At 48.4% G+C, this 13,774-nt stretch overlaps 1 protein-coding gene and 1 long non-coding RNA gene across 2 annotated transcripts in view; both read right to left on the bottom strand.

Moving 5' to 3' along the window:
• LOC309346284 overlaps positions 1-13,774 on the bottom strand; it is a 127,081-nt gene that overhangs the window by 20,576 nt on the left and 92,731 nt on the right. The window lies entirely within an intron of this gene.
• The window catches only part of LOC309347168 (uncharacterized protein), a gene marked incomplete at its 5' end in the record, with an annotated part of 52,328 nt that overhangs the window by 15,861 nt on the left and 22,693 nt on the right, over positions 1-13,774 (bottom strand). Inside the window, 4 exons of the mRNA XM_081871508.1 lie at positions 1,805-1,924; positions 3,689-3,819; positions 8,281-8,341; positions 11,653-11,907. Coding sequence (XP_081727634.1) covers positions 1,805-1,924; positions 3,689-3,819; positions 8,281-8,341; positions 11,653-11,907 — 567 coding nt within the window. The remainder of the gene's footprint in view (positions 1-1,804; positions 1,925-3,688; positions 3,820-8,280; positions 8,342-11,652; positions 11,908-13,774) is intronic.

Here is a 13,774-nt window from a genome sequence, read left to right on the forward strand (position 1 = left end):
GAGTCATTTTCCATGCCCAGACTATCATTCCGCCCAGTTCTCTGCTAACAGACCAGCTTCTGATTTCCAGTCCCTCGCATCGCACAGCTGAGAAAACATTTCTGAAGCAAGACGGGGGGGGGGAGGGGATTTTGTCCCATCCCAAAATGCAAAGGCGCTTCCTGGCTGCAGCTAAAAATTAATCATCTTTTTTGGGAGCCAAGGACAACCCCGATAAACAAGCGACCCCACCAAGTAGAATGCATTGCAGGATTATATTTTATGTACCATGTTTCTAGCTCAAACTTTAAACTGATTACCTGATTAGTCAAATAAACATTCTAGGCCTACTTATAAGTCAGGTGACTCCTAGGTTGGAGGTTTTTTCACAGAATCAAGTGGTATATGAGTTTTATGAAAGATATAAAAAATAAATAAACGACATTAGTATATTTGGAAATAAGTTTATATATAGCTCCCGGTTAGGTCACTTTGTTTCCTTGGGTGCTAACAAGGTACCAGTATTTCAGTCAGAAAGTAAGCTGCGTATTCTACAAGGTTTGTTTTTTTGTTTGGTAATTTTAAGATGTCTGCTGTATTTATCCTCTTTTGTTAGTTACTTTGATTGTTTTGTGGTACGTATATTTTGGGAAGTGCGATTTGTATCGCATCCCTGCCCTGAGGCTTTTATGATGATGAGGAGATTAGAAATGTGCTTTATAACAAATGGGGGCACCTCATTCAGTTAGCTCGCTGGCTGAGTGGGAAAAGGACCTCTGCTACCCATATTCAACTCTGACACCCAACCACTTTGCTAGTTTAGTTTATTTGATTCTACTCTGGTTTATTTTTGTTTAGTTAGAAAAGAGCACGTAAAAGTACAAGTTTAAATCAATATTTAACGGTACAGTGGACGCTTGGGTTGCGAACGTGATCCGTGCGGAATGCACATTCGCAAGCCACAGCTGCACGTCTGCACACACGCGGGTTGCGACTCGGCTCTTCTGCGCATGCGCAATCGCCGAAACCCGGAAGTAACCCATTCCGGTACTTCTGGGTTTCGGCAGTCCGTTACCTGAAAAACCGCAACCTTAAGTGTCTGTAACCCAAGGTAAAGGTAAAGGGACCCCTGACCATTAGGTCCAGTCGTGACCGACTCTGGGGTTGCGGGGCTCATCTCGCTTTATTGGCCGAGGGAGCCGGCGTACAGCTTCCGGGTCATGTGGCCAGCATGACTAAGCCGCTTCTGGCGAACCAGAGCAGCGCACGGAAATGCCGTTTACCTTCCCACCGGAGTGGTACCTATTTATCTACTTGCACTTTGAGGTTCTTTCGAACTGCTAGGTTGGCAGGAGCAGGGACCGAGCAACAGGAGCTCACCCTGTCGCGGGGATTCGAACCACCAACCTTCTGATCGGCAAGTCCTAGGCTCTGTGGTTTAACCCACAGCGCCACCCGCATCCCTAGATATGACTGTATAATTATTTAAGGTTGTTATTATTATCATCATCATCATCACTATTACCTTTTCTTTGTACATGTATTTAAGATTGTGTATGATATCATGGACTTCAATTAATAACAATATAAAAGTGGGGGGAAAGGAAGTGGCCAATGAGGTGCCCTGAAGATGGACTACATCATCCCGGACCGGGCCAATGGGAGTTGCACTCCAAAGCATTGGGAGGACTATACCTGTAGCACACCAAAATAGTTGTCCCTGCCCTGGACACTGTACAGCATTGCAAAGGATTATGGAAGAGACCCTGGGAGGCAACTGTCCTGGAGGGGCTTTTCTCGCCCGACATTTCGAGTCGCCACTCACCTTCCTCGCAGTTCCGGCCGTGGAATCCATCAGGACAAAGGCACTCGTACTCGTTCGGCTCGTTGTTTGCACAAGTGCCGCCGTTTTTGCACGGACGGTGAGACCCGCAGTAGTTCAGATCTGGGCAGGGAGGAAAGCTCAGGTGATTCCTTGGTTCCAGTGAGTTTGCATCTTTCCACCATGAGGTCCAGCACCGAGGGCCTTCTGGCGGATCCCTCATTGCGAGAAGCAAAGCTACAGGGAACCAGGCAAAGGGCCTTCTCGGTGGTGGCGCCCGCCCTGTGGAACGCCCTCCCATCAGATGTCAAAGAGATAAACAACTACCTGACATTTAGAAAACATCTGAAGGCAGTCCTGCTCAGGGAAGTTTTTAATATGTGACATTTTAATGTATTTTTATCTTTGCTGGAAGCCGCCCAGAGTAGCTGAGGAAACCCAGCCAGATGGGTGGGGTACAAATAATAAATTATTATTATTATTATTATTATTATTATTATTATTATTATTATTATTATTATCATCATCATCATTGCTGTAAAGGTAAAGGGACCCCTGACCATTAGGTCCAGTCGTGGCCGACTCTGGGGTTGTGGCGCTCATCTCGCTTTACTGGCCGAGGGAGCCAGCGTACAGCTTCCAGGTCATGTGGCCAGCATGACTAAGCCGCTTCTGGCGAACCAGAGCAGCGCACGGGAATGCCGTTTACCTTCCCGCTGGAGCAGTACCTATTTATCTACTTGCACTTTGACGTGCTTTCGAATTGCTAGGTTGGCAGGAGCAGGGACCGAGCAACGGGAGCTCACCCCGTCGCGGGGATTCAAACTGCCGACCTTCTGATTGGCAAGTCCTAGGCTCTGTGGTTTAACCCTCAACGCCACCCGTGTCCCATATTGTGCTTTGATGTACTAAGTATCCCCAGTCTATTGGCACGTATGAAGGGCACTTCTATATATCTGACAGCGGCCTTGCTATCAATAACATTTATGAAGGATTTGCTGGAGAGTACCAGCTTGTTTATCAGCAAAATGACAACTGAGTGCTTCAATTCTTCCTTAATATACCTGTGTCAGGTTCAGGGCACACACATATCTGGGTGTACATCACACTAGGGATTGTCATGGTTTGGCTGCTGTGTTGCATAATTAGTTTAGCAAAAACTAAAGAGAAGAAACCTCCATTTAACCTTGCCACTCTGCAAATGGATCTCTGCTTCCTGGCTCATCAGGGGAACAAAGAAAAATGGAAGAGGCCCATCCAGCAGAGAAAATGGCAACTCTCTTATCCGTGGGAATAAAAAGTTCGCAATGTGTGGCCGCAGAGCAGAAGCTGCAGGATCTTGACCTCTCTGGGTCTTAGAAGTATTTATTGTTGGGGGTTTTTGTATCTTTAGAATATAGATCTTATTGTGGTTTATGTGGAAATTGTTCAGTTTGGTTGAGTATTTGTTTAATATTTTATGTATTGTTTATGACCAATTTTGTTATGTTGTTTTTACGTATTTTTTGATGCCTTGAGCATGGTTTGAACTGTGCAAAGGCAGCATTCAAATAAAATTATGTATGTATGTATGTATGTATGTATGTATGTATCTATCTATCTATCTATCTATCTATCTATCTACCTGTTTGGGCCTGACTCTGTTCCCTTCTCTGGCTTACCATTGCCTGGCTTACTGGAGACAAATTTAGTGACCAATTTCCAGGCGCAACACAAAATAATTTAAAACAAAGGACCCTGTCAGTAGAACATGAAAAGCAATGGCAAAGAACCCCAGAGGTTGGGTTCAACGTGAGTCATAGAGTAGCCTGGGGGAAATTCCAGACTGGCCAATTTCCAGCAGAAGCCAAGCCTCTACTGAGGATGCTCCAAGTGGGGGGGGCTCACCTTTGTCGCAGAGGATGCCCCCCCAGTTGGTCTCGCAGTCGCACTTCCAAGGCTCTGTGCAGCTGCCATGAACGCAGCCTGGGAAAAGAATGCACTCGTCGCAGAGTTGACCGGTCCACCCATAGTGGCACCTGCAAGGACGAAGGGGAAAGCTCAGAGCTGGTGCAGCACAGTGGTTATGAGCGGGAGATGTGAGCCAGCCAGCCAGCTCGAGATGGCCTCGTCACGCAGTTACTGGCTTCATCGTTTTAAATGTATAATGATAGTCTCACCTGAGAGCATCTTTTTTAAAAATACAGTGGTACCTCGGGTTAAGTACTTAATTCGTTCCGGAGGTCCGTACTTAACCTGAAACTGTTCTTAACCTGAAGCACCACTTTAGCTAATGGGGCCTCCCGCTGCCACCGCGCTGCCAGAGCACTATTTCTGTTCTCATCCTGAAGCAAAGTTCTTAACCTGAAGCACTATTTCTGGGACACCACTGTAAAGGTAAAGGGACCCCTGACCGTTAGATCCAGTCGTGACCGACTCTGGGGCTGCGGCGCTCATCTCGCTTTACTGGCCGAGGGAGCCGGCGTACAACTTCCGGGTCATGTGGCCAGCATGACTAAGCCGCTTCTGGAGAACCAGAGCAGAGCACAGAAACACTGTTCATCTTCCCGCCAGAGCGGTACCTATTTATCTACTTGCACTTTGACATGCTTTCGAACTGCTAGGTTGGCAGGAGCAGGGACTGAGCAATGGGAGCTCACCCCGCCGTGGGGATTCGAACCACCGACCTTCTGATCGGCAAGCCCTAGGAACTGCCTCCCAGAATGGACTGGCTGATGCCATTTCTCCCTCTCTCCCTCCGCCCCCCTCTCTCCCTCCAAGTCCCTCAGAATCTACTGTTTTGAGTTAAGTCCTCTGGCACAACCCCCTGGCACAGGCAACCGAATAGACAGCTATGTTCTAGAAAAACAACTACCAGACTTTCAGAAGACATCTGAAGGCAGCCCTGTTTAGGGAAGATTTTAATGTTTAACAGACCGTTGTATTTTAATATTTTGTTGGAAGCCGCCCAGAGTGGCTGGGGAAACCCAGCCAGATGGGCAGAGTATAAATAATAAATTATTATTATTATTGCTCGTTTACATCTGCCTCAGTTTCGCATCCCTTCCATCTGCGGTCTTCCCCGTGTCAAATTTTAGACTGTAAGTGCCTCAGGGCAAGGGACTGTTCTTTTGTCCTCATCATGCAGTGATGGCATTAATTAATAATAGAAGATGGGTGGAGTTTACTGCTTTTGGGCAGCTGTGCCCAAAGCAGCTTACAACAAACATTCGAAACATAAAAATACAGAGCACTGTGGGGGAAACAAAATATACAAATTACAGAGCACGTCAGCAAATTCCTATACAGTCATACCCCATGTTATGTTTGCTTCTAGTTACGTTCTTTCAGGTTACGCCCCGTGGCGACCGGAAAGGGTTACTTCTGGGTTTCGCTGCTCGCGCATGTGGAGACGCGCAAAATGACGTCACGCGCATGCGCAGATGGACTGCTGTGGGTTGCACTCTTTTCATGTTGCGAACGGGCCTCCGGAACAGATCCCGTTCGCAACCAGAGGTACCACTGTATAATTAACAACAACAACAACACCTGCCATGTGGAACAGGGGAAGAAATCGCAGATACTTATCGTATTAAGGAATTGCACAGAGAGGAGGAGAGACAGAGATGTTTCTTCCTCCCCTTTTCCTAACTCTAGAAGTCATTGGAGTTACACAATGACACTGACAATGACACTGGAGTTACACAATGAACAGGCGTGGTGTTAACCTCTGGGACTCACCGCCACAACACGGTGATGGGCACTAGCTAAGACGACTTCAAAAGGGTGATAGGAAAAATCAGGCTCTTTCCAAGAAACATGGCGGGACTTCTACCTCCTACGCCAATGCAGAACAGCGACAACACCCTAAGGATTTGTGAGGGCCATCGCCTGTCCAGGGCGCTGAGAGGTGTTAGGAGACACATACACACCCCATTCCTCTCACAAAGCTACAATTCCCAGAGCGGTTTGACAACTCAGCCAGATGGGTGGGGTATAAATAAATTATTATTATTATTATTATTATTATTATTATTACCAATCCTTCTTCGCAGGGAACTCTGGGAATTGTAGCTCTCTCTCTGTGTGTGGGAACCTGGATCTCCTAACCACTCTCAGCACCCTGAACAAACTACAACTCCCAGGATTCCCTGGGGGAAGGCGTGGCTGTCTAGAGGAGGGTCGCAGCGCTTGGAAACGGATGGTGTAAATGCATAGCTGTCAACTTTTCCCTTTTCTTGCGAGGAATCCTATTTGGAATACGGGAATTTCCCTTAAAAAAGGGAAACGTTGACAGCTATGTGTAAATGTGGTATCGGGAACTTTCCGCATTCCACGGAAACCCCATTTAGCTATCTTTGACGCAGCCGTTGCTCGGCTTGGCTCCCCCCCCCCCCCAGCTTGCGAAAAAAAGCCTTCTTGCCCCACCGGGGCCATCGCACTGGGCAGCCGGTCAAGATCCTGGCCCCTGCCCAGCCTTCCCAATCAGGGACTGGGCCTCCTCGTAACCGCGATCCGTGCCACACCCCATCCTTATCGGCCCTGGGATCCAAGGGTGACATCATTTTTCCTGGCCGGGACCCAGAACTTCCTTCTCCTCCCAGCGGGGCTTGGCTGGCTGTTTCCTGCCCTAGGCCATTGCCCCGGCGTTGGAGGGGAGCTGCCGGGCTTCCACTTGCCGGGGCCGGCCAGGAAATCGGCTCCTTGGTGGTGAGGGGGAGAATTTGGGAAGCAGGAAAGGGGGAGAGGTAACCCAGTTCCCAAACATTATGTACCTCGCAGGGCTGTGCAATCCAATTTTACGCAGAGAAGACCCACTGGAATTAACGGCCCCTGATTTCAACAGGCTACATCCACACGGCACATTTAAAGCACTAAGGTAAAGTTAAAGGGACCTCTGACCATTAGGTCCCGTCATGACCGACTCTGGGGTTGTGGCGCACATCTCGCTTTATTGGCCGAGGGAGCTGGCATACAGCTTCCGGGTCATGTGGCCAGCATGACTAAGCCGCTTCTGCCGAACCAGAGCAGTGCATGGAAACGCCGTGTACCTTCCCGCTGGAGCGGTACCTATTTATCTACTTGCACTGGTGTGCTTTCGAACTGCTAGGTTGGCAGGAGCTGGGACCGAGCAACGGGAGCTCACCCCATTGTGGGGATTTGAACCGCCAACCTTCCGATCGGCAAGTCCTAGGCTCTGTGGTTTAACCCACAGCGCCACCTGCGTCCCTTATTTAAAGCACTACGATACCACTTTAAACACACATGGCTTCTCCCAAAGAATGCTGGGAAGTGAGGTTGGTTAAGGGTGCTGAGAGATGTTAGCAGACCCCCTCTATTCCTCTCACAGTGCCGCAATTCCCAGAGTACTGTGGGAAGGAGGGGTTATTATTGGTTGGTGGTTAAACCACTCTGGGAGCCGTGGGTCCGTGAGGGGAATTGGGGCCTCCTGGCAACTCTCAGCGCCCTTGACAAACTACAAGTCCCGTAATTCTTTGGAAGGGGGAAGCCATCGCTACTACTGTTCCCAGGGTTTGTTGAACCACCCTGGGAACCATAGCTCCGTGAAGGGAATAGGGGTCTCCTGGCAATTCTCAGCACCCTTATCAAACTACCGCTCCCAAAATTATTTGAGGGAAGGAAGGCGTGACTGTTTAAAGTGGGATCGTAGTGTTGTGTCCAGAAACATGTGGGAAATCCTGAAGGGACTGACAACTTAAATTCATAGGTAGCCGTTTTTGAAAGGAATGGCATGGGCTGCCCCTGTCCTAATGGGCCAAGTCTAAAGTCTTCTCTTTCGTCTATAAAGCACTAAACAACTCAGGAGCAGGTTATTTTAAGAGACCACCTTGCCCTCTCCTCAATAGCCCCACCTGGTGCCTGAGCTCAGCTGAGGGGGCCAGCCTGGCAGTGCCACGTAGCCAGTGGGAGCAGGGCCTTCATTGTGGTGTCACCCACATTAGAGACCTCTGTCCCTGTGAGACAGGCACCTCCTGTTCTGTGCTTTTGAAAGCCTCTCTTTTTAATCACTCCTCCTTCCCCAGCTGAATTGTTGTTTTTGGTTTGTGGCCAATATGATCTACAACGCAGGATTTGTATTATTATTTTTTATTAAATTTCTATACCGCCCTTCATCTGTAGATCACTTCTTCTTTTTTTACGATTTTCAGGTTTATACATTTCAGTAATTTTTCAGCCATTTTAACATTTCAAAACTTGAGTTCCTTCCCCCTCTTTCTGCGGATCCTTAAATTTATTTTTAATATCTTCTGCATATCCAAACTAACTCAATTTGTTCATTTATTCATCTGCTTTAAATATATACTCTTGCGAAACTGCAGGTTAGTGCAATAATCCTGCCAATGTTCTTATCTGTTTTACAATTTGTCTGCAAATATTCAATAAACCATTCCCATTCTTTTTTTAATAAAAAGTTTGTTATCTCGATTTCTTATTTTTCCGGTAAGCTGCGCCATTCATCCACACTCAGCTGTACATACTTGCATTCTCCAGGCTCCTCACAGGTCCCATGAGTTTCGTGACAACCCGGCCGGCAAATGGCTGCAAGAAACACGAGGGGAGTTTATGTGAGCGTTGCAAATTCAGCCCAGGGCAGAGCGATGATATAATAATAATAATAATAATAATAATAATAATAATAATAATTTATTATTTGTACCCCGCCCATCTGGCTGGGTTTCCCATTACGATTTATAATAAATTTATAAATCTAAAAGACAATCCAGATAATTAAAAGCCACAGGCCTGGCAGAAAAGAAGTGATTTTGCCTGGCGCGCTGATGACGCCATGTGAGTCTCTGTGAGAGAGAGAGCTTTCCACAAGCAGGGAGCCACCACAGAAAAGGCCCTTTCCGGTGGTGCCACCCTCTGGACTTCTCATGAAGAAGGGTCTCAGATGATAATTGCAGGGTCTGGGACAGTTCCTAGGGGGAGAAGCATTGGGCTCCTTGAGGTATTGGGGTCCTGAGCTGCACAAGGATTTATGGGTCAAAACAAGAAGTCAAATTTCCCAGAGGTCTGCTCCAAAGGTAAGCATTTAGGAGCACTGAAAACGCAAGGTGCTTCTGTTTCAAAAGACAGGTTCTATTAGATTACAATGAAACTTCACAGCAAACACAGCTTAGGTCACTTGGAAAGAAGGTATCTGAGCACTCCAAATCACCTGCTCAAGTACATACAAAGAAAATAGTAGAACTAGCTGAAACTGATCATTGCTAGCAGTGTTTGAAACTGAGATATGAAGGTAAAGGTAAAGGGGCCCCTGACCATTAGGTCCAGTCGTGACCGACTCTGGGGTTGCGGCGCTCATCTCGCTTTATTGGCCGAGGGAGCCGGCGTACAGCTTCTGGGTCATGTGGCCAGCATGACTAAGTAGTTTCTGGCGAACCAGAGCAGCGCACGGAAACACCGTTTACCTTCCCGCCGGAGCGGTACCTATTTATCTTCTTGCACTTTGACATGCTTTCAAACTGCTAGGTTGGCAGGAGCAGGGACCGAGCAACGGGAGCTCACCCCATCGCAGGGATTTGAACCACCGACCTTCTGATCGGCAAGCCCTAGGCTCTGTGGTTTAACCCACAACGCCACCCAAAAGCTAGGAGCTAAATGGCACCTTAAACCTAGGTTATGGGCACAACGGAATGTCTAGACGGGCTTTTTTTAATAACAGGAATACAGTGCTGAAAATGAATGAACTGCAGCTAAAAGATTATGTTCATTTTTCACATGGTCTAGTAGTCCTTCCCTTGCCCACCCCCAAAAATATGCTTATGAGGGTCTCTTCTCCAGTCTTCAGAGAGTAGCTGGAAGTGGGGAGGCAGAAAAAGGTCCTCCTTTTCTTCCGCTCTGCAGTTTTAATTTGAAATCTTAGGCACACTGCTGAGCCCAGAGCTCAGAAACTGCTCGCGCTCATTAAATTCCCTGTCACAAAATGCACCTAGAACAATGGGAGTTTTGAACACTGGTTGCAAGGTGTTGCTGATTATTATTATTGCATAACTGTAAGTTTATTGTACAGTCTGAAAAAGCTGTCTAATCTTAGAAGGGACATGGCTGTGAGGGGCCATGGGACTCTACACTTCTGAATTTGCCACTACACAAGTGGACGCATCAATGTAACGAGGGCCATTTTCCTACAGACCATAACATCCTTCTGGACCGTCTAGAGGGGCTGGGAGCTGGGGGCACTGTTATACAGTGGTTCCGCTCCTTCCTCCTGGGCCATGTTGAGAAAGTGGTGGTAGGGGATGAGTGTTCAGACCCCTGGGCTCTCACTTGTGGGGTGCTTCAGGGTTCCGTCCTCTCCCCCATGCTTTTCAACATCTACATGCAGCCTCTGGGAGAGATCAGGGGGTTTGGGCTGGGTGTTCATCAGTATGCGGATGATACCCAACTCTACCTCTCTTTTAAATCAGAACCAGTGAAGGCGGTGAAGGTCCTGTGTGAGTGTCTGGAGGCAGTTGGAGGATGGATGGTGGCTACCAGATTGAGGTTGAATCCTGACAAGACAGAAGTAGTGTTTTTGGGGGGACAGGGGGTGGGCAGGTGTGGAGGACTCCCTGGTCCTGAATGGGGTAACTTTGCCCCTGAAGGACCAGGTGCGCAGCCTGGGAGTCATTCTGGACTCACAGCTGTCCATGGAGGCGCAGGTCAATTCTGTGTCCAGGGCAGCTGTCTCCCAGCTCCATCTGGTATGCAGGCTGAGACCCTATCTGCCTGCAGACTGTCTTGCCAGAGTGGTGCATGCTCTGGTTATCTCTCGCTTGGACGACTGCAATGCACTCTATGTGGGCTACCTTTGAAGGTGACCCAGAAACTGTAACTAATCCAGAATGCAGCAGCTAGACTGGTGACTGGGAGTGGCTGCCGAGATGACATAACACCGGTCCTGACATTGGTTCCCAGTACGTTTCCAAGCACAATTCAAAGTGTTGGTGCTGACCTTTAAAGCCCTAAATGGCCTCAGTCCTGTATACCTGAAGGAGCGTCTCCACCCCCATTGTTCAGCCTGGACACTGAGCTCCAGCGCCGAGGGCCTTCTGTCAGTTCCCTCACTGCGAGAAGTGAGGTTGCAGGGAACCAGGCAGAGGGCCTTCTCGGTGGTGGCACCTGCCCTGTGGAACGCCCTCCCACCAGATGTCAAAGAGAAAAATAACTACCAAACTTTGAGAAGACATCTGAAGGCAGCCCTGTTTAGGGAAGCTTTTAATGTTTAATAGATTATTGTATTTTAATGTTTTGTTGGAAGCCGCCCAGAGTGGCTGGGGAAACCCAGCCAGATGGGCGGGGTATAAATAATAAATTATTATTATTATTATTATTATTATTATTATTATTATTATTATTATTACTATTACTATTACTATTATTAATGAATCAATCAATCAATGAAATCAATGAATGAAGGGGCTGGGTAGGGTCGAAGCAGAGTCTCAGGTTCTCTTTCCCAAATTTGTGGATGCGTAACCTAGGAGTTTGAAAGCACGCCAAAGTGCAAGTAGATAAATAGGTACCACTCCTGCAGGAAGGTAAACGGCATTTCCGTGCGCTGCTCTGGTTCGCCAGAAGTGGCTTAGTCATGCTGGCCACATGACCTGGAAGCTGTACGCTGGCTCCCTCGGCCAATAAAGCGAGATGAGCGTCGCAACCCCAGAGTCAGCCACGACTGGACCTAGTGGTCAGGGGTCCCTTTACCCTTTACCTTTAACAAAGCTTCATTACTGGCAGGAGGCCAGGATGGAAAATAGCACCCAGTGCAGGACTCCTGGGTTCTCTCCCCTCCCTCCCCCGGTCCAATGCAGCCCCTTCTTCCTCTCCTCCGCGCCGCGCCAGCCGGACGTCCCGGGACATACCCCGTTTACATTCGTCTCCCGTCCAGCCGTCCAGACAGACCTTGTTGCCCGCAGCATCACAGCTGTGGTGCCCGAAGAAATCGTCGCGGGGACGGCACAGGAAGTTGCAGGCCGGGCCGTAGTAATGCTCTTGGCAGCGCACCCGCACCCGGTATTCTAGCGAGGTGCTGCGCCCATGATGCCACAGGTCCTGCCAGCCTTCGCCAGGGTTCAGCATTCCCGAACGGGTCACCCGCTCCATTAGCTGCCCTCCGCCTGGAAGGAGAAGACGAGAAAGGCAAGAAAGACAGAGGCAGAGGTGGAGGAGCCAAAACTGCCTGGGTGAATCAGAAGAGAGGAAGCTAACTTGCAGCCAGTCGGGCAGCTAGTCCACCAAGCTTAATAATAATAATAATAATAATAATAATAATAATAATAATAATAATAATAATTTTATTTATATCCCGCCCTCCCCAGCCGAAGCCGGGCTCAGGGTGGCTAACAACAATAAAATAGTGCAACATTCTAAAAACGTTTCATTATAAAAATTACCGTATTTTTTGCTGTATAAGATTCACTTTTTCCCTCCTAAAAAGTAGGGTAAATGTGTGTGCGTCTTATGGAGCGAATGCAGGCCTCGCAGCTATCCCAGAAGCCAGAACAGCAAGAGGGATTGCTGCTTTCACTGCGCAGCGATCCCTCTTGCTGTTTTGGCTTCTGAGATTCAGAATAATTTTTTTCTTGTTTTCCTCCTCCAAAAACTAGGTGCGTCTTGCGGTCTGGTGCGTCTTATAGAGCGAAAAATACGGTAATTAAAATCCAATTGATGGCAACCATTAAGCTTATGTTCTGTAAAGATTGCCAAAGGAGGGAGTCAGGCTGCGCCCTGACCAAAGGCCTGGTGGAACAGCTCCGTCTTGCAGGCCCTGCGGAAAGATGTCAAATCCTGGGCCCTAGTCTCTTGTGACAGAGCGTTCCACCAGATCGGGGCCACAGCCGAAAAAGCCCTGGCTCTGGTTGAGGCCAGCCTAATCTCCCTGTGGCCTGGGACCTTCAGGATGTTTTTATTTGAAGACCGTAAGTTCCTCTGTGGGGCATACCGGGAGAGGCGGTCCCATAGGTACGAGGGTCCTAGGCCGTAGAGGGCTTTAAAGGTTAAAACCAGCACCTTGAACCTGATCCTGTACTCCACCGGGAGTCAGTGCAGCTGGTATAGCACTGGGTGAATGTGATCCTGCAGCGAGGACCCCGTAAGGAGTCTCACCGCGGCATTCTCCACCCGCTGGAGTTTCTGGGTCAGTCTCAAGGGCAGCCCCACTTAGAGCGAGTGGGGCAATACGCTCTGCAGAGGTTGGCAGTGGCTCTCCAAGCTGTCAAGCCGGGGGCATTTGCATCCCTACCTGGAGCGGCTGCCGGGGATAAAAATCAGGACCTTTTCCACACAAAACAAGAGATTTACCACCCTGCTACAGTCCTGCACCCGGATGGCGCTGCAAATGGGCCCGCACAAGTTACCAGTCCACAATAAGGTCCGTGTGGCAGCCTGCCCGCGAGTCATTTGCGGAGTGGCGAACGCATGAAAGGAACCCGAAACTATATTCATCCGGTTTTGCAGAAGCTTCCTTGCCTCTGTGCCTCCACCACATTGGTGTATTATCCTCCACCAGGGCCAGGGCCTTCTCAGTGATGGCTCCGACCTGGTGGAATGCTCTGTCCCATGAGACCAGGGCCCTGCAGGATTTAACTTCCTTCCACAGGGCCTGTAAGACAGAGCTATTCCGCCTGGCTTTCAATCTGAACTTAGCCTGATCTTTTATTTCCCTTCCTTCCCTCCCCTCCTCTTTTTATGAAGATTACCCGCTTTGAGATCCCACAGCTAATTCTCCCCTGGTCTCCTCGCTGGCCCAAATAGGACTAATTTAGCCAGCTAGCCCTGGTGATCATCTAATGTTTATTGGATGGATTTCCCCCCTAAATTGATTTTTGAATTCTGAATTTGTTGTTATTCACATTTCATACTGTATTTTATGCTATTTTTTGTTGCATCAATTCAGTGTTTTAAATTTGTTGTTAGCCGCCCTGAGCCCGGTTTTCTGAACTGAGAAGGGCGGGATATAAATAAATAAAAATTATTATTATTATT

The sequence above is a fragment of the Podarcis erhardii genome (assembly GCF_964252035.2).
Source record: "Podarcis erhardii genome assembly, chromosome: 7".
NCBI classification, from domain to species: Eukaryota; Metazoa; Chordata; class Lepidosauria; order Squamata; family Lacertidae; genus Podarcis; species Podarcis erhardii.